Here is a 25,737-nt window from a genome sequence, read left to right on the forward strand (position 1 = left end):
GCATCATGGGAAATTCCGTGGGGAAAAAGAAGAAACAGACAGACAAAGACAGAAAGAGAAAAAAGAGAGACGGCGAGAGGGGGGGAGCGAGAGAGGGGGGGGAGAGAGGGGGTAGACGGCGAGAGGGGGGCGAGACGGCGAGGGAGAGCGAAACGGCGAGGGAGAGCGAAACGGCGAGAACGAGCGAAACGGCGAGAGTGAGACGCGGCAAAACGGCGGGAGACGGAGAGCGAAACGGCGAGAGACGGAGAGCGAAGCGGCGAGAGACGGAGAGCGAAGTGGCGAGAGACGGAGAGCGAAGCGGCGAGAGACGCGGAGAGCGAGAGCGGCGCAGAGACGGAGAGCGAAGCGGCGAGAAGACGGAGAGCGAAGCGGCGAGAGGACGGAGGAGGCGAAGTCGGCGAGAGACGGAGAGCGAAGCGGCGAGAGACGGAGAGCGAAGCGGCGAGAGAGGAATGTCAAAAAAGGAAAAAGAGGGAGGAAGAAAAAGAGAGACAGAAACCATGCAAGCAATCAAGCGATTGAGTGGGTGTACCAGAGAGAGAGGAGAACGAGAGAGAATCATATTTGCATAAAAAGAGTTTACGTTATTTGAAATGTCCTATTTTAATAGTTCTTGTTGGATTGTGAGTGTTTATCTAATTTTGAAGGTAAAAAAAACAGTTATGAAATCTTTTTACGTTGCAATTTACAAGGCTTGAAGTCCTTTTCAGGAGACTGAAAAGACTTCTACAGCTGCACCATCGAGGGCATCCTGACTGGTTGCGTCACTGCCTGGTATGGCAACTGCTCGGCCTCTGACCGCAAGTAACTACAGAGGGTAGTGCGTATGGCCCAGTAAATCACTGGGGCCAAGCTTCCTGCCATCCAGGATCTCTATACCAGGCGGTGTCAGAGGAAGGCCCTAAAAATTGTCAAAGACTCCAGTCACCCTAGTCATAGACTGTCCTCTTTGCTACCACACGGCAAGCGGTACCGGAGCCAAGTCGAGGTCCAAAAGGCTTCTTAACAGCTTCTACCCCCAAGCCATAAGACTCCAGAATAGCTCATCAAAGGGCTACACAGACCCCTCTTTTACGGTGCTGCTACTCTCTGTTTATTATCTATGCATGGTCACTTTAACTCTACCTACATGTACATATTACCTCGACTAAGCGGTGCCCCCGCACATTGACTCTATACAGGTACCCCCTGTATATAGCGTCGCTTGTTATTTTACTGCTGCTGTTTAATTGTTTGTTACTTTTATTTCTATTTTTTTACTTAACACTTATTGTAAAGTATTGTTGGTTAACTTCAGGCTAGGGTCCTTTTTTCTCAATCTCTGCCTGACTGACGTGCCCAAAGTAAACTGCCTGTTACTCAGGCCCAGAAGCCAGGATAGGATTGGTACAATTGGATAGAAAACACTTTGAAGTCTGTAGAAATGTTAAAATAATGTATGAGACTATAACACAATAGATATTGTAGGAGAAAATCCAACCGGGAAAAAAAACAATTTGAGAGCCCATGCTCTTACAATGGAAAGTATAGGGGCATATCAAAATCCAGCTCCCAGATTGCAATTCCTATGGCTTCCAATAGATGTCAACAGTCTTTGTTCAAGGTTTCAGGCTTGTTTCTTCAAAAACGAGGAAGAATTATGAGTTTTAGTACTGGGACTCAGAGTTGGAAATCAGTCTGTGCGCGTGCGACGAAGAGGACGCACACCTGCTAATATCATTTTCCGATTGAACATACTTCTTTCCGTATGAAATATTAGTTTAATTACATTTTAGGGTACCTGAAGATTAAATAGAAATGTGTTTTGACTTGTTTTAACAAAGTTTAGCGGTAGCTTTTTGGATTCCTTTCTCTGCATGTTGAACGAGCGGATTACTCAAATTGATGGCGCCAACTAAACAGACTTTTTGGGATATAAAGAAGGATTTTATCTAACAAAACGACACTACATGTTGTAGCTGGGACCCTTTGGATTGCAAATCAGAGGAAGATTTTCAAAAAGTGAATATTTGAAAATCGGTATTTGTGATTTTATCAAACCTGTGCCGGTGGAAGAATATGTGGAAATGGGGCTCCGCCCTCAAACAATCGCATGGCATGCTTTTGATGTAAAGCCTATAGTAAATCGGACAGTGCAGTTAGATTAYCAATAATTGAAGCTTTTAACCGATATAAGACGCTTGTATGTAACTAAATGTTTAATATCCATAATTGTTATGATTATTTATTTGAATTGCGCGCCCTCCAATTTCACCGGAAGTTGTCGGGACGCCTTGCCCTAAGTTAAGGGCTTGTAAGTAAGCATTTCGCTGTAAGGTCAACACCTGTTGTATTCGGCGCATGTGACAAATAAAATTTGATTTGGCTTTTGGGCTAAAGAGCAGAAACCCAGACTTCCTGAAAGAAATGTATGTTGATATTGTAGTACTACAGGAAACATGGTGCAGAGGTGATGTTTCCACTGGCTGTCCACTAGGTTATAGGGAGATAATCATACCATCCACCAAATTAAAAAGGAATCACACAGGGCAGAGACTCAGGGGGAATGCTAATATGGTATAAATCTGAACTAACTAATTCAATCGAATTGATCAAAACAAGAGAATTCTTTATCTGGTTAAAAATCAACAAGGAGGCTATCTTAACAGATAAAAACGTCTTCCTTTTTGCCACATGCATTCCCCCCTCAGTCACCCTACTTAATTTTTATTTATTTAACATTATTTAACTAGGCAAGTCAGTTAAATTCTTATTTACAATGATGGCCTACCCCGGCCAAAAACAGAAGACGCTGTGCCAATTGTGCCCCATCCTATGGGACTCCCAATCACAGCCGGATGTGATACAGCCTGGATTCGAACCAGGGACTGTAGTGACACCTCTGGCACCGAGATGCAGTGCCTTAGACCGCTGCACCACTCAGGATCCCAAAAGTTTCTCCATTCTAGAGGGGGAGATTAGTCACTTTCAGGCCCAAGGCAACGTACTGGTCTGTGGAGACCTGAATGCTAGAACAGCATAAGACCAGACACTATTAACAGTCATGGGGATAAACACCTACCGGGGATAAACACCTACCGGGAAGCAACCCCCCCCCCCCCCCCCCAAAKCAACTATGACAAAGTGAAGGGGGGAAAAAATGGAGTACAGCTCCTGAAGCTCTGTCGAACACTGGGTCTGTACATAGTCAATGGTAGGCTAAGAGGGGACTCTTTTGGTAGGTACACCTATAGCTCATCCTTTGGCAGTAGTACTGTAGACTACTTCATCACCGACCTCAACCTAGAGTCTCTCGGAGCCTTCACAGTCAGCACACTAACACCTCTCTCAGACCACAGTAAAATCACAGTGCATCTAAGAGCGAAACCCAACCATGAAGTAGCACGGTCCAATAACTTATATGGTACTAAACATGCCTATAAATGGAATGCAAACAGTACAGAAATCTACCCAAAAGTAATTAGAAGCAAAAAAATACAATCTCTCATGGACAACTTTTTAGTCTTAACATTCTCCTGCAGCAATGAAGATGTCAATTTGGCCATTTGGAGCAAACGTTATATTTGACAAATTACCTTCCTTGGCTAATCTAAAGAAAAATAAGAGCAAACCAAAAATGGATAATGAAAAATGGTTTGATAATGATTGCAAAAATCTAAGAAAGTCATTGAGAAATATATCTAATTAAAAACAGAGACCCAGACAACAAAAATATACACCTTCAATACGGGGAAAAACTGCAATACAAACACACCCTAAGAACAAAAAAGGAACAGCACATTAGAAATCAACTGGATGTAATTGAGGAATCCATAGAATCAGACCACTTCTGTGATAATTGGAATAATTTAAAACAAACCTCGTGATGAGGAATTGGCTATCCAAAATGCAGTCAAAGACAATTAGAATCCTGTGGCTACCCCAATTACAGAAGAAGAAGTATTGGATAAACGATGCACTCTCCAACCCAAAAAGGCCTGTGGTGCTGATGGTATTTTAAATGAAATGATCAAATATACAGACAACAAATTCAAATTGGCTATACTCAAACACTTCAACATTATCGTCACTGCAGGTATTTTCCCCGATATTTGGAACCAAGTACTGATCACACCAATCTATAAKAATGGAGACAAATTTCACAAAATAAGAGGAATTTGCATTAATAGCAAATTGGGGAAATTCTCTGCAGTATCATAAATAGCAGACTACATCATTTCCTTGATGAAGCAAACAGACGTGGAGTGAAACAGGGCTGCTCAGTAAGTCCAACATTATTTAACATCTACATTAATGAATTGGAAAAACAGTATAATCAGCAGCACCTGGTCTCACCCTACACAACACTGAAATTAAGTGTCTGCTGTACGCAGATGACCTGGTGCTGCTGTCTCCCACTAAGGAGGAGTTACAGCAGCACCTAGATCATCTGCACAGGTTCTGTCAGACCTGGGATATAATGACGAATATAATGATAATCCTAAAAAGGTCCGGAAATCAGGATGACAAATATAAAATCTATTTGGACACAGTTCCATTAGAACACACGAGAAACTACATGTACAGTTGAAGTTGGAAGTTTAAATGTATTTGGCTAAGGTGTACGTAAACTCAGTTTTTCACAATTCCTGACATTTAATCTGAGTCAAAATTCCCTCTTAGGTCTATTAGGATCACCACTTTATAGAGAAAATGATTTATTTCAGCTTTTATTTCTTTCATCACATTCCCAGTGGGTCAGAAGTTTACATACACTCAATTAGTATTCGGTAGCATTGCCTTTAAATTGTTTAACCTCTCTTGGGTACGTGAGACGTTAACGTCCCACCTCTTCAACAGCCAGTGAAACTGCTGGGCGCCAAATTCAAATACAGAAATACTCATAATAAAAATTCAGAAAACAGAACATATTTTACATAGGTTTAAAGATTAACTTCTTGTGAATCCAACCACGGTTTCAGATTTTAAAAATGCTTTACGGCGAAAGCATACCTTACGATTATTTGAGAACATAGCCCACTAGACAATTCATTACAAACAGTAACCAGCCAAGTAGAACAGTTACACAAGTCAGAAATAGAGATAAAATTAATCCCTTAACTTTGATGATCTTCATATGGTTGCACTCAGCAGACATTCATTTACTCAATAAATGTTCCTTTTGTTCGATAAAGTCTCTTTATATCCCAAAACCTACGTTTTGTTCGCTCGTTTTCTTCAGTAATCCACAGGCTCAAACGCAGTCAAAACAGGAAGACAAAAAAAATCCAAATTGTATCCGTAAAGTTCATAGAAACATGTCAAACGATTTTTATATTCAATCCTCAGGTTGTTTTTAGCCTAAATAATCGATAATATTTCAACCGGACAATAACGTTGTCAATTTAAAAAGGTAAACAAGAAAGGCACTCTCTCGGTCTCGCGCATGAAAAAGCTCTGTGACACTTTAGGGTCCACTAATTCAGACTGCTCTTACCTCCTCATTTTTCAGAATACAAGCCTGAAACAATTTCTAAAAGACTGTTGAAGTGGAAGGCATAGAAACTGCAATTTGAGTCCTAAGTCAATGGATACTGTAATGGCATTGAATAGAAAACTCCAAAACCCCCCCAAAAAAATACTTCCTGAATGGATTTCTCAGGTTTTCGCCTGCCAAATAAGTTCTGTTATACTCACAGACACTATTTTAACAGTTTTGGAAACTTTAGTGTTTTCTATCCAAATCTACCAGTTATATGCATATCATATCTTCTGGGCCCGAGAAGCAGGCAGTTTAATTTGGGCATGCATTTCATCCAAAATTCCGAATGCTGCCCCCTACCCTAGAGAAGTTAACTTGGGTCAAACATTTCAGGTAGCCTTCCACAAGCTTCCCACAATAAGTGAGGTGAATTTTGGCCCATTCCTCCTGACAGAGCTGGTGTAACTGAGTAAGGTTTGTAGGCCTCCTTGCACGCACACGCCTTTTCAGTTCTGCCCACACATTTTTTATGTGATTGAGGTCAGGGCTTTGTGATGGCCACTCCAATACCTTGACTTTGTTGTCCTTAAGCCATTTTGCCACAACTTTGGAAGTATGCTTGGGGTCATTGTCAATTTGGAAGATCCATTTGTGACCAAGCTTTAACTTCCTGACTGATGTCTTGAGATGTTGCTTCAATATTTCCACATAATTTTCCTGCCTCATGATGCCATCTATTTTGTGAAGTGGACCAGTCCTTCCTGCAGCAAAGCACCCTCACAACACGATGCTGCCACCCCCGATCTTCACGGTTGGGATGGTGTTCCTCGGCTTGCAAGCCTCCCCCTTTTTCCTCCAAACATAACGATGGTCATTATGGCCAAACAGTTCCATTTTTGTTTTGTCAGACCAGAGGACATTTCTCCAAAAAGTACGATCTTTGTCCCCATGTGCAGTTGCAAACCATAGTCTGGCTTTTTTTAATGGCGGTTTTGGAGCAGTAGCTTCTTCCTTGCTGAGCGGCCTTTCAGGTTATGTCTATATAGGACTCGTTTTACTGTGGATATAGATACTTTTGTACCCGTTTCCTCCAGCATCTTCACAAGGTCCTTCGCTGTTGTTCTGGGATTGATTTGCACTTTTCACACCAAAGTATGTTCATCTCCAGGAGACAGAACACATCTCCTCCCTGAGCGGTATGACGGCTGCGTGGTCCCATGGTGTTTATACTTGCGTACTATTGTTTGTACAGATGAACGTGGTACCTTCAGGCATTTGGAAATTGCTTCCAAGGATGAACCAGACTTGTGGAGGTCTACCATATTTTTTTCTGAGGTCTTGGCTGATTTCCCCATGATGTCAAGCAAAGAGGCACTGAGTTTGAAGGTAGGCCTTGAAATACATCCACAGGTACACCTCCAATTTACTCAAATTATGTAAATTAGCCTATCAGAAGCTTCTAAAGCCATGACATCATTATCTGGAATTTTCCGAGCTGTTTAAAGTCACAGTCAATTTAGTTTATGTAAACTTCAGACCCACTGGAATTGTGATACACTGAATTATAAGTGAAATAATCTGTCTGTAAACAATTGTTGGAAAAATTACTTGTGTCATGCACCAAGTAGATGTAGTAACCGACTTAACAAGAAACTTATGGAGTGGTTGAAAAACTAGTTTTAATGACTCCAACCTAAGTATGTAAACTTCCGACTTCAACTGTATCTAGGACTAAATATCAGCAACACAGGTAGCTTCCACAGGGCTGTGAATGAGCTGAGAAACAAAGCAAGAAGAGCATTCTATGACATTAAAAGGAACATCAAAAAAATATATCTAATTAGAATCTGGCTCCAAATTTTCCAATCAGTTATAGAACCAATTGCTCTATATGGCAGCTAAGTATGGGGTCCGCTCTCTAATAATGAATTTACCAAATGGGACAAACATCCAATCGAAATACTGCATGCAGGGCTTTGCAATACTTGTTCTTTGCAACACACTCCAAATAACGCATGTAGAGCAGAATTGGGCCAATACCCCCTCCTTATTCAAATAGAAAAAAAGAGCAATCGACTTTTACAAACATCTAAAAACAAGTGAACCCAAAACATTCCGTCACATAGCTTTGCAATATCAAGAGATGAAACAAGAGAAGAGTCCCCTCAGCCAGATGGTTGTGAGGCTCAGTCCACTAACCCAAACCAACCCCATAGAGCCTCAAGACATCACTCAGAAAATCTGGCCCAACCAAATCATCACAAAGCAAAAATAAAAATATATCACCTATTGGAAAGACACCACAAAAAATCTAAGTAAACGTCAATGCTATTTGGCTCTAAACAGTCTGCCACCATGTACTATCTGACCACCGTGACTGATAGAAAACTGAAGAAAACACTGACTAGGTACAGACTCAGTGAGCACAGTATGGCTATAGAGACTGGTCGTCACAGGCAAACCGGTCTGCCCAGAGAGGACAGGCTGTGCTCACTCTGCTCCAGGGGAGAGGTAGACACAGAGCTGCATTTCTTATTACACTGTGACAAATATTCAGACCTAAGAGAATATTTATTTCCCAAAATTATAATTCAGTACAAAGAATTTGAAACTATAAAAGACTAAGTAATGTGCAGTTTTGGCAGCCAAATATGTATCCTCCTGCCACAACCATTGAAAAGTACAATGTAATGTCAATAATATTTCCCATTTAGTTTTGTTTCGTCATGTGGCTTCTCAGTTATGTTGAGGCTAGTTTACTACTATTGCTGTAATGTGTTATTGTCATTAATATTGTTTTTGCTGTTAATGGTCATCCCATTTCCACGACTACTATTATAATTTCTGTTGGTCCCACCATTTATGTTTCATGTATACTTTGACAATGTAAGTCATTTAACTTGCCATGTCAATAAAGTCTATTGAATTGAGTGTGAGGGAGCGAGAGAGAGAGGGGGGAGGGGGATGGGGAGGGAGGGAACAGACCCACCTGTACATTAATACGGGGATTGGGCCAATAAAAGCAACAGGTTGCTGTTCATTTATCAGCAGAAAAATACAATCCAAAGTCTAACAAACCAAGTAGATAATGAATAATAAAGGTCAGTGGAGGGAGGGGAAGACTAGGGCAACGTTGTGCCTAATAAGGACGGCGATAAACCTGCGTAAATAGGAAGTAGATTTGCTCTCCTCCTGCCTTAGTCCGTCCCATCAACATTATGTTAATGCATATATTATGCACAGCAGCACTCGTGGTAACCAGAGTATATCAGTGCAATCCCAATCAACAGGTTTTTAATGTGGTTCCAGGGAGATTGTGCAATTTTCCTTTTCAAGCGACAACCCATGGAGGAAGAACGGGGAAAAGGAAGCAAGTGAGCTACACGAGACGTACCTGTATTTCACAACATCTAAGCATTGGGGACCGTTTAAAATGTAGTTTGTGTATAGGGTAACTGAGTAGAGTATATTTATTCCTTGTTGTYGTAATAAGGGCTGGCTAATTATCTCCCACTCAATTACAGATATCGATCCCTGGGACTTGGCTCCCACTTGGAATTACACTAATGGTCCGGGCCCCTCCTACACACGCTCATAAATTATGCCTGCTGCCAAGCAGGGTCACGGTAGCAGGGGCGCAGCGACACGGGGAGGGGAGTGCGCGGCTCGAGCCCTGCCAAAACACTGCAGATACTCTGACGTGCATAATATCTAATCGATGCCCGTGGCGGAAACCATACAATTAGGGTCCGGGCGATTATGTAGATAATCTTAACAATTATCATGAAAGCGATATGGAGATTGGATTGTGTGTTGCACTTGCTTTAGGTCAAATCCCTGTGGTAGCGCGTTCACTTGAAACCGTTTGCTCAAGTTTAGAGTACTATGAAATGTGACGCGGGTTAAAAGACTAGGCACCTGAGAACAGTGTTTGGATTGTGTGCATTTTGGCATGTGTGAGCAGAGGAAATATCTCTGACTGATTGCATCCAATGATATGAATGTCGAGCACATTAAATACACAACATTTGGGCCATGCACTAACTACATACACTAGCCAAGCAAGTCTGCAACCACCAAACTAAACAAAGAAAATCCTGATGGGATGATATCAGAATTTCATAGACCAATTTATCCTGCCCTTTAAGGTTCACAGAGAGGATATTCAGCCACTCTTGGGAACAATGGAAGTTGATTTAAGAAAATGCTCCTTTATTATTAAAACCAATGCATTTTGGCATGTTGCCTTCTTCAAAACCCTGTTTTGTTTGTCCAGTGTACTCAAGTGGCTAAATCTGGCCTCCCGAGTGGCGCAGCYGTCTAAGGCACTGCATCGCAGTGTTGCACTTTGTGACATCGGCTGATGTAAAAGGGGCTTTATAAATACATTTTATTGATTGATTACGGCGTCACTAGAGCCTGGGGTTCGATCCCAGGCTATGTCAATACAGGCCGTGACCGGGAGTCCCATAGGTCGGTGCACAATTTGCCCAGCGTCGTCCAGGTTGGGGGAGGGTTTGGCCTGGGGGCGCTTTACTTGGCTCATCGCACTCTAGCGATTCCTTGTGGCGGGCCGGGCGCCTGCCAGCTGACTTCAGCCGTCAGTTGAACAGTGTTTCCTCTGACATTGGTGCAGCTGGCTTCCGGGTTAAGCGAGAGGGAGTTAAGAAGGGTGGTTTGTCCATTTCACCTCTCAGGAAACATGTTCAGTAACATGATTTTAACTCTTTGGTTAAAAGAGACATTGTGTGTTTCCTGATACAAACCATGCAGTAAGAGAAGAATTCCTTTCATAACCATCTAAACTTGTGCCAATGAACTTTGGGGTGTCCTCATTGTAATGCCAGGTCAGTATCATATGATTGCTGAGTTAGTGGTTCAGGGCAGTCTACACTGCCAGACAATTACTTCGACACAAGGCTCTTGTCCACTTCCATGCGGGATCTCCCAATCTGGCACAAACTTGAGATGCCAATCTCAATCACTCTTTAAGCGGCATGTAACAAGAGCTGAGAAGGAAAGTGCAGAAGATTATGCCAAGGCCGTCTGTGGGAAAGTGGCAGGGGGATGTGAGAGGAGTACATCACCGATTTTCTCTACAGGTCCTTGGCCCGAAAGACCTTGTTAATGCACACTAGCAGTCACTCTAGTTTTCTACCCTAGAGCCGTTGTTGAGCAGTTGAGGTAGATCCTAATCTCTTTGGCATCTGATTTGGAGCTCCAGAATGCTTTCTAGAAGTTTTCAAGTAAACAGCGCATAACTTGAGGCCATTTGTTTGGACTGCCATGAGTAAAGGATATCACTCTCTTTGCTTTGTTAACGTCGATGTCTCGATGATAGCCACGTTGTTGCTGTGCTCTTCACCTTTCAGCAGCAGTAGTGCTGTAGAACTGCAAAGTGACATTTGCTGCAGCAGTGCCTACAGTTTGTAGTCTGTCCCTCCCCAAAAAAGGTTAAAACATTGTGAGGAACTTGTGACTCATACAATTACTCAGTGTTGATGACAAAATATTGTCAAAGAGCTTCCAAACAGACCCAAAACTCACTTGGCTACCATAATGGACCAAGAATAAGATCAAATATTTTGTTGGTACATTGGTGGGCTATTCTTGTCCATTCCCTTGAGGTCTTCAAGTCTGCCCGGTTCACCACTTTTCCAGCCCACTCCTTTCTTGATCAATGGTGGTTGCAGAAGGAATAATAGATATTAGTCAGAGACAACAGCAGGCCAGTAATACTGAGCTCACAGAGACACTAAGGATTAGTGAAGTTGGCAGTTTAATCCACACAGGAGGAGCAGTGCAGACAGCAGTGGGAGGGGGGGGGTCGTTTGAAGTCTAAATACTGTCTCAATCAGCGGTTCGCCTTAGACGCATAGCAACAGACGTTGGATTAAGTTAATTACGATGCAGAGAATGCCAGTCACGATCACCTGTCTGTCTGTGGTGGTGAGGGCGGCGATGGGAGTGGGGTGTGTGCATGTGCGCGTGCTATGTAAGTTCCCTTATTATTCATGAGATGTGAACAAAAAATATTCATGAGAGTCAGATTTCTAGGCCAAGTCTGACATGGAGAGACCCTTCGCCTCAAGCTTACGTTCTGATTGAACATTTATGTACAGGGTTATGAACCTAGGAGGTAAGTCATTATCTCTCAAGTAGATTAATGATTTTTATCGCCTCGCTTACAAACAGGTCTAAACATTTGACCCTTTCCTTATTTCCCCTGCTAGGTATGATGTAAGTCAGTTTAAAGATACCATACTGCACTCTGTCTCAGCCAGGAGATTATAAAGAGCACGCAATGGTAGCCTACATCCTGTCCTTTGGCCACTCATACAGAGTCTATCTTGTCCACCCAATGGTGCCACCATCAGACTAAAACTTTTAAAATCGGGGACTGGTATGATCTCTCGATGCCAAATGCTAAATAACTTCAACGGAAGTTAGTTTTATGGACATTGACCATACACCTAATTTCCAAAGCTACCATTCCAAAAACTTCCGGTCGCTTGTGAGCAGCTCAGGTTTTCCGCCACTACTCGTCTGATTAGTGCCGGTCGAGCTGCGGAGCTTAGTGAAGATGGATAGTATGAGGGAGAGCGACGGGCCTAGGAAAGGTTTTTCTAATTGCCTTCAGGATCACGCATGCCTTCAGAGAGGGCCAATAACCGCCTTTGCTTTCCCAGAACAGAGTTGGGGAAACCGGGCTAGAGCTCGGGAGATTTACAGTGGATGTGGAGGCCGGGACCTTCTGACAACTCAATTACAGGCTGAACTCACCCTCTACGCTGCTCCTTGTGGAAGACGAGGTGGGGGGGATAGGAAGATGGCTGGAGACAGGTTGAGAGCCTCAGATATAATGCAGTACTTGGAGCATAGACACAGTCAGGGGAGACACAGCGTTGACATCCATCAATAAATTTGGGCTAGGCAGTTGTGTTCACAGTTCATAGTTGACTGGTGCAAGTGTATATTACGGGCTGTTTATTTACTGCACGCAAATAGACCGTAATCTAAAGTGTGTGGTTTTCTTTCTTGTTTTGCTACTGGGTTGTTGAATGGTCAAATTATTGTCACAATCTGATTATGTCTTTAAAGATTATTTTCAATGTCTAATTGTAATATTTAATCACGGAGTGAAATGACTGAAGAACCGCATAACAAATGACAGAAATGAAAAAGGGTTGTTTAACTTTGTCATCTAAATTATGGCTTCGCCATTGATCAGCGTTGGACCAACACTGGCCAAAGACAGACCACAACAACAAAAATATCTAACCATTATAATCTTAGTGGTAAATCTTTGAAGCAACATATATTGACAACAATGTTAGCTTAAAACAATCACTTCTAAGTAGTAGTGTCTTCATATTAATTCAACTGGGGGGACAGTGTGAAGCACATAAGCACTGCATTATTGCTTAACAAATACATTTGTCGTTTAATAGCGAGGCCTGTATTGTATTGAACACCCTCACATCAATGGCGGGCTGAAGCCCAATCCATTACCCTGATTCTCACATTCCAATACACGCCTGCTGCTTCTTGACTTGACATATAGCTTGAAGAGCTTTTCAGTGAAGAATGTTCTACCTGAAAATAGGCCACTGAGATAGAGGGGTTTTCGGACAGCCCAATAATGTCAGCGGCAGAGCAGTGTTGATCAGCTCGGAGGCTTTGCAGACGGCGGTCAGCAGTGGGGAGTGTGCATTTTCCGGCTCTGCGAGCGAAATGTMAGTTTGAGCGCGTAATAAATGAACCCTGTCAAGTCAACCGTTGGTCAAGACACAGTATGATCCTCTCAGCCTTCTCTTTAGAAAGTCAGATGACTGCAGAGTAAGCGCGGGCGGTATACCGTATACCGGGGTATTTGGAAATAGCCACGGGATGGTTTTTCAATAACATCAATACTATTGAAACTATTTCTTTGACGTTTTTTAAGAAATGGGAATATTTGTAGCTACTTTATGTAAATACCTGCAGTTAGTACGTTAGGAGATAAAGATACAGTTCTTAATTTTATCCATCACCATTTCTTTTTTTAAATGAAGTAGTCCCCAGTCACATGGTGTTTGTTTACACACAACTACTAGACAGGAGCCTTGTGAGTCACTCATTAGGTGCAGCACACGCCAGGTGATCTAGTTACAGTACGGAATTCACAACTAAATGTTTGCCAGCTAGATATCTATTACTTAACTACTTAACTAAAATGTGCTAAACGCTCTGCAGTTGGCGTGCGAATTTAGTAGCTAGTTAGCTATCTTTAGTAGCTAGTTAGCCATGTTACCGAATATCCCAGTATGGCACAAGGTTGGTATGAAGGTTGGACAATCTGGATACTGCCCAAGTCTACTTCTGAGGTCTTATAATGCCCCCTACAAACTCGACAGTGCTAAACAACACCAAGCTGAAAACAAGATTGCAGTCTCCCAAAAGGTCTGGCAAGGCCACGGTGCGATGCTTACTTCTCCCACAGCCAGAAGACATTTCAATACAAGTGCCGTTGAACATCATTACATCCTCCATCCGGCCAAAACTGATAGACAGCTAACCAGTCACAGTGGCTGAATAAACAACAGAAACATCCTATTAAAACAAAATGAGTTCGCAACCTGCCCAGTGACGCAAATCAAATCCCAGTTCTCTAAAAGCACTTAACGAAAGGGACTCTACCGTCGCACTGAGTGAGTGGGTGCTGTGGCCCATAGAAAAGGTGACAGATGCCTCAATGTGATAGGAACAACTCTCTATTCTGAGAGCTCAGCTCTCTCATAAGTTATTAACTCTATCTTACATATCATGAACCGATAATTATATTTTCAGAAGATGATCAATGATACTACTTGCATTGGCACTTTCTAACGCAGCAATTATATTCTCAATATGTTAGTTATTATTCTTCATATAACATATTCTCTATGAGCTGCCTTGGATACGTACACTGAGTATACCAAACATTAGGAACACCTTCCTAATATTGAGTTGCACCCCCCCCCCCATTTTGCCCTCAGAACATCTCAATTTGTCGGGGCATGGACTCTACAAAGGTGTCAAAAGTGTTCCACAGGGATGCTGGCCCATGTTGACTCCAATGCTTTCCACAGTTATGTCAAGTTGGCTGGATGTCCTTTGGGTGGTGAGCCATTCTTGAGACACACGGGAGACTGTTGCGTCAAAAACCCAGCGGCGTTGAAGTTCTTGACACACTCAAACCGGGGAGCTGGAACCTACTACCATACCCTGTTCAAAGGCACTTACAGTAAATATTCTGGCCCATTCACCCTCTGAACAGCACATAGCTGAGACGAGGATTGTTTGTCTCAAAGCTTAAAAATCCTTCTTCAACCTGTCTCCACCCCGTCATTTACACGTATTGAAGTGGAATTAACAAGTGACATCAATAAAGGATCATAACTTTCACCTGGATTCACCTGGTCAGTCCATGTCATGGAAAGAGGAGGTCTTATTGTTTTGTACACTCAGTGCATATCTGACACACAAACTAACATATAGAGCAAAGGTAAATTAAACGCATCAGCTTGCCTTTACAGACCAACCTAAGTTGAACCGAACGCCCAGCGCAAGACGGGCATTACGTTTGCCGCCTGCTGTTAACTCCCAGTCAACTGATCACGTCACAGGAAACAACAGTAACAGAGAACAAACAAAATTTCACCTGGAGTATACTACAGACCAAAAGGCATGCATGTCAAACCATACACTCCATGACCTCAAAGGAAGGGCAAGCGTGGAAGGGTTTTCTAACACGGTCCGGAGGCAGGGTGATGGATGACTCGGGGCGTTCTGGGAGAAATCAATGTCTCAGCGCGGCATTTGCTATGCCAGCGGCTGAACTGAAGAGATGGGTTTGGGCCACTGAGGTGAGACTTTGGTTAGGTGAGGTGGTCATTCAAGCTCACCTTTGTGGTTGATGCTGCGGATGCTCTGCTTGCTCTGGATGTCCCACAGTCGTATGGTCTCATCGTGGGAGCCCGAGAGGAGGAGAGTGCCATCCATAGAGACAGACAGACATGTCACTAGGTTCCTGTGGAGGGATGAGTGCAAAGGGAGATCACCACCTGGCTAATAAAATAGGGTTCTCAAACAACAAATGTTTGCAGATCAACATTCATATCTCAGCTTTTCCTTTATTACCTAAGTAAATAACGGAAGTAATCTAGTCACACAACATCTCAATTTCAGAAAGTAAATTATATCAGATTCCTTTTTTTCTTCTATACTAAATTGTTCTCCTGATTTCTTAAATGCTGTCATCAGTTTTCTTACAAAATCACCAGAGTACATATTCATGCTTCTCCAGTCACATCACATGGGAGGCCAAAAGGCATTGCTAAAAAATAAACCACATTCCTTACTAAGCCTGTTTTCTTACAGCAGAGTTTCAACATTGTTATCTTGCTTGTTTCTGTTCACATGTTACGTGTGCCCTCCAGGAATGGTAACAGCAACATTTTCAGTACCAAACGAGTCAAGGGGAAAGAATTCAGATAGTGTACGCTCCTTCCGCCCCCTGCTCTGCAGCTACAAAAAGCCACTCAAAAGTCTTCTAGTCTGGTTCTGCACACCTACTGTGTGCCTGTCCCATCAGTATGATGGTGGCATGCACCTTGGCAGTCTCGGATACCATACGGTGAGAGAGATTAGGACGCCTGAACTTCTCTGGCCACTGGGACTTGGTTCGGCCCAAAGAGATTCCACAAGGATATCATGGGGTATTAAAGCCACATGAAACAACCCGTCAGACACCACACAGCTGTTACAGCATCAAAGCCCCTCATCCTGAACCATCCCTCTCTCCACCCCCCCCCCCCCCCCCTCTCAGACCCCGTTCAAAGGCACTTACATTTTTCTGCCTTGCCCATTCACCCACTAAATGGCACACATACACAATCCATGTCAATGCTTAAAAATCCTTCTTTAACCGGTCTCCTCCCCTTCATCTACACTGATTGGAGTGAATTTAACAGGTGACATCAATAAGGGATCATAGCGTTCAGCTGGATTCACCTGGTCAGTCGACCATGTAAAGAGCAGGTGTTCCTAATGTTTTCTACACTCAGTGTATATTACATAGACCAGACCTTGAAGGCAGCCCACCTGTGTCCTTTAAAAACCTGGTTGCCCTCGTTGTCCGACTGGAACGTCTTATCCCGACTTAAGCTCTGCAGATCAGAAGAAGAAGAAAAAAGTTAATCAGAGTAAGCAATCCTCAGACAGTTTTTTTTTTAAATACCCAGAGCCAATGAGCTTGTGTCTCAGGTACACTTACATAGGTATGTGAGAATGCTGTTCATTGACTACAGAACGGCGTTCAATACCATAGTGCCCTCCAAGTTCATCATTAAGCTAAGGACCCTGGGACTAAACACCTCCCTCTGCAACTGGATCCTGGACTTCCTGACTGGACACCCCCCAGGTGGTGAGGGTAGATAACAACACATCCGCCACTCTGACCCTCAACATGGGGGCCCCTCAGGGGTGTGCATACGGCCCAGTTCGTCACTGGAGCCGAGCTCCCTGCCATCCAGGGTCTCTATAGCAGGCGGTGTCAGAGGAATTGTCAAAGACTCCAGCCACCCAAGTCATAGACTGTTCTCTCTGCTATCGCACGGCAAGTGGTACCGATGCACCAAGTCTGGAACCAACAGGACCCTGAACAACTTCTACCCCCAAGCCATAAGACTACTAAATAGTTAACCGGACTATCAGCATTGACCCTTTTTGCACTGACCCTTTTGACTCATCACATACACTGCTGCTACTGTTTACTATGACACAGTATTCCTAGTTATATATACACAAAGCTACCTCTAACTCGTACCCCTGCATATGGACTCGGTACTGGTACCCTTGTATATATAATTACACATTGGGTATCTATTATTACGTGTTTTACTTTTCTATTATTTCTCAATTTTCTTTCTCTGCATTGTTGGGAAGTAAGAATTTCACTGTTAGTCCACATCGGTTGTTTATAAACTATGAGACAAATACAATAAGAGTAATATGTCTCTCTCATCTATTAAGTTGGCTGGATATTTCTGGCACTCGTCAGCCTCTAAGTGGTTTGATCGATTTACTTAATTGCATTAATTAGGGATGGGGTTGCGTCAGACATGCAAGGGAGGGAGGACGCCACAGGATTTTACTATGACACACTAATCATTGCATCACGTCTATACGGCCGGTCTTGAGAGCACTCAATTAAACATGAAAAGTGGACTCGAAAAGGGATTTAATTGAAGCCGTGGCTATTAATTCTATCGATGTGTGTACAAGCCTGGCTTGGGCTGGAGACTCAGCTGTACAATTGGTCAGATGACTGAAATGCAAATCATTAAGGGAAGGTTTGAGGGAAGCATCATGTCTCATTTCACACCACTACATTAACTAAAATGTTGGAGGTGGAGTGAAAAAACRCATTCACCACGATGAAGGACAGATTATTTTTTGTCTAACATTAGCCTGTTAAACTGTTCAAATCAAGTGCTTAAATCAGTGAGGGATGTCCGGAACCATTTAGCAAGACAATTGTATTTTCTATGGCAAAAACTTCATGGCAGAATTACATTTCTAAACCTTCACACTGAAGAAAAAGGAAACGGCTAGCTGCTGCCTCGCGTGAGGAAGGGAACGGTCTGATTTTCTGTCTGCCTCTTTATCCAAATGTGAAAATTCTGGGCTCACGGTCTCATCTCCTGCTGAACAATTTAAACAAGGGGAACGAAACAGCACAACAAACGCAGCTCTCTCGGAATGCAACGCTCATATCCCCACTGGCAGAGTTAATGCCCGCCATGCATTGAAACACTCATCACATAGAAACGTCTGCCCAGCTACGGTACGAAATCCCCTTTATTAAACAATGATCCACGGGCACATTCAGAGTTAAGCTGTTTAGGAAATGAATAACTCTCCCCAAATRGGGTAAACAGCACAATTAGAGGAGCAGAAAGACACATGCTAGCAGAGAGTTAATGCCTTTTAGATGCTGACTGTAGAGATGGCAGAGTTCCGATATTAAACGAAAAATGTGGTTGTTCCTATAGAGAAATTATGGTTAACTTATGGGGTTGATGCAAGGTCCAAATACAGTATACAGGTAGCTTCAATACAAAGGGATATCACTCTGTGTTAAAAATAAACCACAATATGTTCAGATATGCAGCAACCCTATTGGATTCTAACAAATTATGTAAAAATGAATACATATTATTATTTATTTTTTTATATATAAAACATTTGTAATGGAAGCCAGTTGGCCCAAAGCAACAAAATATCAATTCTCAATCACAACGAGGACAAATGAGTAACAGATTATCTGCAATCCCTTTCGTATGAATGACAGAGAATGCAGCATAATGAGACGGATCATTATACTTTGATAGCTAGGGGGAAGCCAGTGGGAAGAGGAAATGATGCAGGATTAAAAAGCTGTGATTTCACTTAGCAGCAAGTTCCAGCATCTATGGAGGAACGATGCAACAACGCAAGGCTTGGCATTAAAACATTGTTTAATCAAATACCTGTTATAACAAACGACTATAACAAACGACGTGTTCCTCTCTTTAAACAGAAGATAATCATTATTAGTTGTACTCAAATCCAGGGCTATAAAAGCTTTTTTTCTCTCCTATTACCTTAATTAACCAATTGATCTTTAAGATGACATGCCGAAATAATTAAGCGTCTAAAGACTGCGGATGGAAGTCAAAAGGCGTACGAGTCAATGGGGCAGCGGCAGCTTGGCTTTGAAAATCTTTGAAAGGCAAGCATTAAAGATAAAAATAAATGAGGAAAGTTAGCACATTAATAACCTATGATTCCAGATACAGGACCAAGGTGAAAGGGGTCGGTAGGCATTAATAAGAAGCTGAGAAACTTGGTTACCCAAACAGGGTCTTGACTTGAGGAATTTTCTCAATAATTGCAACAGGTCTTTTCAGTACACATGAAACACACTTCAATATGAATAAATGAAATGATAAGCTCCCTCAGAAATCTTTTATCTTTCAAATCAATTACTATTTTATAACTGAGCCATTCTTCCTGAGGTCAAGTCACTCCACTACAACATTCAAAGCAATTATTGCGATACTTTCATGTCAAAAAAGTGAACATAAAAGGGTTGCAGAATCCCCTGACCAATAGTAGAATGATAGACACAGTAACCTGTACCACAGCCAAACATCTCTAAAAACAATTATACCAACTAAAAGGACCAGTCTATATGACCGTTTCTGTTAATAATCTCATGTAATCATTGTGCCACCAATAGATCCCCCTGTCCCTTATTGACTAACGTTTTGGTTGTATTAATATTCAGTGAGAGGACTGGAACAATAACTATGTGTCAATGAGAGGGGGCATGGAAATGGAGAGGACATAAATAAGCTCTTGGTTGGAGAAGAGATCTGTTGAAAAAAATGACAGTCCTTGCAGATAGATACACCACATGCTCGTCGAAGATCTCAGTCCAAAATCATGGGCATTAATATGGAGTTGGTTCCCCCTTTGCTGCTATAACAGCCTCCGCTCTTCTGGGAAGGATTTCCATTAGATGTTGGAACATTGCTGCGGTGACTTGCTTCCATTCAGCCACAAGAGCAGTAGTGAGGTCGGGCACTGATGTTGGGCAATTAGGCCTGGCTCGCAGTCGGCGTTCCAATTCATCCCAAAGATGTTCGATGGGGTTGAAGTCAGGGCAAGTTCTTCCACACCGATCTTGACAAACCATTTCTGTATGGACCTTGCTTTATGGACGGGGGCATTTTCATGCGGAAACAAGAAAGGGCCTTCCCCAAACTGTTGCCACAAAGTTTGAAGCACAGAATCGGCTAAAATGGCATTGTATGCTGTAGCATTAAGATTTCCCTTAACTGGAATTAAGGGGCCTAGCCCGAACCATGAAAAACAGCCGCATACCTCCAACAAACTTTACAGTTGGCACTATGCATTGGGGCAGGTGGCGTTCTCCTGGAATCCGCCAAATCCAGATTAGTCCGTCGAACTGCCAGATGGTGAAGCATAATTCATCACTCCAGAGAGCACGTTTCCACTGTTCCAGAGTCCAATGCCTGCGAGCTTTACACCCATCCAGGCATTGCGCATGGTGATCTTAGGCTTGTGTGCGGCTGCTTGGCCATGGAAAACCATTTCATGAAGCTCCCGAGAGGCAGTTTGGAACTCTGTAGAGTGTTCCAACCGAGGATAGACAATTTTTACACGCTACAGCACTCGGCGGTCTCGTTCTGTGAGCTTGTGTGGCCCAAAAGTCCCGCGGCTGAGCCGTTGTTGCTCCTAGACGTTTCCACTTCACAATAACAGCACTTATAGTTGACTGGGGCAGCTCTAGCAGGGCAGAAATTTGACAAACTGACTTGCTGGAAAGGTGGCATCCTATGACGGTGGCACGTTGAAAGTCACTAAGTTCTAAAGTAAGGTCATTCTGCTGCCAATGTTTGTCTATGGAGATTGCATGGCTGTGTGCTCGATTTTATACACCGGTCAGCGAGTGTGGCTGAAATAGCCAAGTGCACTAATTTAAAGGGGTGTCCACATACTTGTGTATATATAGTGTATTTGTTATCCATCTGCAGCCGTCCATCTGCAGCCGTCCATCAGCAGCCATCCATCAGCAGCCATCCATCAGCAGCCATCCTTCAGCAGCCATCCATCAGCAGCCATCCATCAGCAGCCATCCATCAGCAGCACTTTCACAGATGCAGACTTTTCTCCACTCAAACCTGATGCCTCTGGGATATCACTTATTTGACCATACATGCAAGAGCCACCCACAACATTTCCAGTGGTGCTGATGGATTTGGGAGAGGCTTTCACAATTAAAACTAAAAAGAGATATTGAGTAAGGAGGTTGAAAAACCGAAATGTGCGAGTTTAATTATGGATACATAAATGTAGTAAATAAATGGAGCAGTGAGCGATCTGCCTTTACTCAGACAGTGATTCTCAAGCCATGGAAGTAAGCATTGTGAAGCACTCCCATCTAAACTTACTTCAGGAGAGAGAGGAAGAGAAAAAGACAGGATTTGTCTATCATGGGGGGTGATGCCTATGGGCAATGCACAGTGAGTGACTCGCACACAATTTTGTGCGACTGCAAGAGCCAGGATAAGGGAAATTAGGTTTTAAATAGAAGTGGGGTGGTCTAACAAGAGGAGGGGGATCCTTTCTTGTGCTAAAATGTGCACATTCATTTCTGTCATGTTTAATTGAGTCTTTTATACAAGTTTCTTTGTGGTACCTGACATGAAACTCATGACGAGTAGAAAGGAGGAGAGGACAAAGCTTGAAACTCAAATTGAACCACATCCATTAATGTCTTCTCTGATCTAGTTGGTTACGTCAGTTACATACAATATTTGGATTAATTCTCTGCAGCTCGACAAAGCCATTTTTCTGCATTGAAATGTGACTTTAAAGAGGCACAAAATGAGCCTATCCAGCAAACAAACCATCAATCATGCCAAATACAGAAGTCCATCTTGTGTTTAAGCCGAGGAAGACGCAGGAAGCTCTTGATTAGCACGTTGCAGTAAGACTAGATTCACTTAGCCAGAAGGGCTGGCAGACATAACTCTGAACCTGACGTGTCTCCTTTTCTCCTTGAAAGAGAGCGGTCAGAAAGTATCCCACTAGACGAGACTGATGGGAATGTATAGAAACTGTGATATATGGGGGCAACCAAGAGCACCGTAGGGGGGGGGGGGGGGGCAAAGAAGCCCCCCATGAGGCAAGGTATCGGGCAATAATAGCAATGAAAGACCCCAGGCAATTTAAACCCAAAACACAGGCCTTGCCGGTGTACCCCCCCCCCCCCCTCCCCTTTCCCGCATTCCATCACCTCTCCATCTTTCAGGCCAACAGCGTGGGGATTCACCCGTACAAGGATGGTGCAATGTTAGAAAGTTCATGGAAAAGCAACAGAGGAGTACCTTTAGAGAATTCCCCGATACATGTACAGAATTACAAATTGTGGCAGATGGTAGACTTCAGGTTTTATTAATATTTTCCCTTTGAACTGAAGAAGTCTTTCTCAGTGGCTTAAGCTGGAAAAACTGGGGTGAGCCCAAGCGAAGATTCTGTAGGATGCTTTAGAGTAGTGTTCCCGGAAATGCCCCCCAATCTCCCACTAGACAAAGCTTTCTGTAAGTGTAACCTGCCTTGACCTTCCCTGTGCACCAGAGAGACGTGGGCTGGTCCAAACATCACTCACATTCCCCTCTTCATTAACAAACTTTAGCAGCCAAGTTCCAGGCCAGCAGTGTGGAGACACATCAAGGCGCTGTCAGCTGATCAGAGGGCCCCTCTTACGAAGTGTACTGTATTTTGGTGCTTCACTGGAAAATGTACAGGACTAACTCAAAAGGGAATTCAGTCAAAGCTGTATTGTGCTGCAATTGACAGGTGGAGGGGGATTATTTTATTTGTAATGTTCTCAATTTATTAAGTGGTCAGTTGTGTGTACTTGGTGACGTGTTTCCGCCTTCACTTGTGGAAATTAAATTGTCTCACTTTCAAATAATTAATAATCGGGTAACGGGTTTGATGACAGTATATGCAATTCTAAGGTTATTTTCAAGGGCTTGACATTAATGTGCTTATTTGCCTCAGGCTGTTCATCTGCAGTCTCCAAAGTTCTATGAACTGGCTATGGTTTTACAGATGACTGTCAGTTCAAAGTCTCTCTCGATTACGTCACTTGCCCTTGCGGCGTCGCCAGACTGTGGCCCATTGTGCCTGCTGTATATCTGCTTTCCAATTTGCCGTCACCCGGCTGAGCTCACCCCTGTCCAGACACTTCTCTCCGTGGGTACTGTCCACAACGGGTTGGTTATATATAGTAGGGCAACCCGTTTATAATGTACAGGGCAGCCATTGATGAACCCTTGATGTTATGAAACAAAAAAAACATGTTTGCGTGGGCAAGGTTGTGCTTGACGGATGCTCCATTAAGAGAGACCCACAGTTTGTAATTCAAACGCGTTGTGAAGTTAATCGATGAAAGCTCAGGGTTAAACAGCGAGGGTGGCGAAGACAAAAACAATATAGCTTACCTGGCTACAGAGGGACACCTGAAATATACCGCCGTCACTGCCACCGCAGAAGAGGTAGTACTCGCAGGGGTCAAGGGTCACTGACATGATGCCCACGTCAAAAAGAACAGACAGGAGCATCTCGCCAGAGGATAGCTCCCATAGCTAGAGAGTTTGAGAGAGAGAGCAAAAGACAAAAAAAGGAGGAGAGTTTTATGGTTAATTTGATCTGAGTTGTGGACATTGTTTAACTTCAGCTTTAAAAGATACTGTATAACGTCACATTATCAGTATGAGCTCACACTGCAGGGCTGTTAGTCTGACCCTGTCTGTCTTAGAGGAGTGGGCCGTTTAAGAGTGCAAGACACTAAAATACATCTTAGTCTGCAGAACGTCTGCAAATTTCTGTTCCAACCTCAACTTAATGACTTGGATAGATCAAATCATTTAGTGCCTATGACACTTACATTGTGCCAAGATCTTGATGGCCATTCATTGAGCTAATCCATTATTACAGCTAGCAGAGAAATGAAGAAGAAAAAACTGCTGAGGAACAGATTTTGGAACTGGAAAGTACAGTGGCTTGCGAAAGTATTCACCCCCCTTGGCATTTTTCCTATTTTGTTGCCTTCCATTTTAATTTCAGGTTGTATTTTTTGGGGGGTTTGTATCATTTGATTTACACAACATGCCTTCCACTTTGAAGATGCAAAATATTTTTTGTGAAACAAACAAGAAATAAGACAAAAAAACAGAAAAGTTGAGCGTGCATAACTATTCACCCCCCCAAAGTCAATACTTTGTAGAGCCACCTTTTGCAGCAATTACAGCTGCAATTCTCTTGGGGTATGTTTTTATTAGCTTGGCACATCTAGCCACTGGGATTTTTGCCCATTCCTCAAGGCAAAACTGCTCCAGCTCATGTTGGATGGGTTCCACTGGTGTACAGCAATCTTTGAGTCATACCACAGATTCTCAATTGGATTGAGGTCTGGGCTTTGTCTAGGCCATTTCAAGACATTTAAATGTTTCCCCTTAAACCACTCAAGTGTTGCTTTAGCAGTAGGCTTAGGGTCATAGTCCTGCTGGAAGGTGAACCTCGGTCCCAGTCTCAAATCTCTGGAAGACAAACAGGCAGAATTTACCTGTGTTTAGCGCCATCCATCGTTCCTTCAATTCTGACCAGTGTCCCAGTCCCTGCCGATGAAAAACATACCCACAGCATGATGCTGCCACCACCATGCTTCACTGCGGGGATGGCGTTCTCTGGGTGATGAGGTGTTGGGGTTTGTGCCAGATAGTGTTTTCCTTGATGGCCAAAAAGCCACATTTTAGTCTAATCTGACCAGAATACCTTCTTCCATACGTTTGGAGAATCTCCCATTTGCCTTTTGGCAAACACCAAACATGTTTGCTTATTTTTTCTTTAAGCAATGGCTTTTTTTCTGGCCACTCTTCCATAAAGCCCAGCTCTGTGGAGTGTAAAGTGGTCCTATGGACATATACTCCAATCTCCGCTGTGGAGCTTTGCAGCTCCTTCAGGGTTATCTTTGGTCTCTTTGTTGCCTCTGATTAATGCCCTCCTTGCCTGGTCCGTGAGTTTTGGTGGGCGGCCGTCTCTTGGCAGTTTTGTTGGTGCCATATTCTTTCAACTTTTTAATAATGGATTTAATGGTACTCCGTGGGATGTTCAAAGTTTCGGAGAAAGAAAAAATTATAACCCAACCCTGATCTGTACTTCTCCACAACTTTGTCCCTGACCTGTTTGGAGAGCTCCTTGGTCTTTGTTTTACGTTACAGCCTTATTATTAAATTGAATACAATGGTTTACTCCCTCAATCTACACACAATAACCCATAATGACGAAGCAAAAATGGGTTTTTAGACATTTTTGCAAATGTATAAGAAATTTACATAATTATTCACACCCTTTACTGAGTACTTTGTTGAAGAACCTTTGGCAGCGATTACAGCCTCACGTCTTCTTGTGTCTGACGCTACAAGCTTGGCACACCTGTATTTGGGGAGTTTCTTCCATTCGTCTTTGTATATCCTCTCAAGCTCGGTCTCGATCTCTCCAGAGACGTTAGATCGGGTTCAAATACGGGCTCTAGCTGGGCCACTCAAGGACATGCAGAGACTTGTCCCGAAGCCACTCCTGTGTTGTCTTGGCTGTGTGCTTAGGGTCAT

At 43.0% G+C, this 25,737-nt stretch overlaps 1 protein-coding gene across 1 annotated transcript in view; it reads right to left on the bottom strand.

Moving 5' to 3' along the window:
* LOC111975549 (WD repeat-containing protein 18) overlaps positions 1 to 25,737 on the bottom strand; it is a 90,820-nt gene that overhangs the window by 30,987 nt on the left and 34,096 nt on the right. Inside the window, exons 5-7 of the mRNA XM_024003884.2 lie at positions 23,569 to 23,712; positions 16,589 to 16,653; positions 15,391 to 15,515 (exon numbers count right to left, since the gene is read on the bottom strand). Coding sequence (XP_023859652.1) covers positions 15,391 to 15,515; positions 16,589 to 16,653; positions 23,569 to 23,712 — 334 coding nt within the window. The remainder of the gene's footprint in view (positions 1 to 15,390; positions 15,516 to 16,588; positions 16,654 to 23,568; positions 23,713 to 25,737) is intronic.

Source organism: Salvelinus sp. IW2-2015, linkage group LG16, assembly GCF_002910315.2.
Source record: "Salvelinus sp. IW2-2015 linkage group LG16, ASM291031v2, whole genome shotgun sequence".
In the NCBI taxonomy this organism is placed as follows: Eukaryota; Metazoa; Chordata; class Actinopteri; order Salmoniformes; family Salmonidae; genus Salvelinus; species Salvelinus sp. IW2-2015.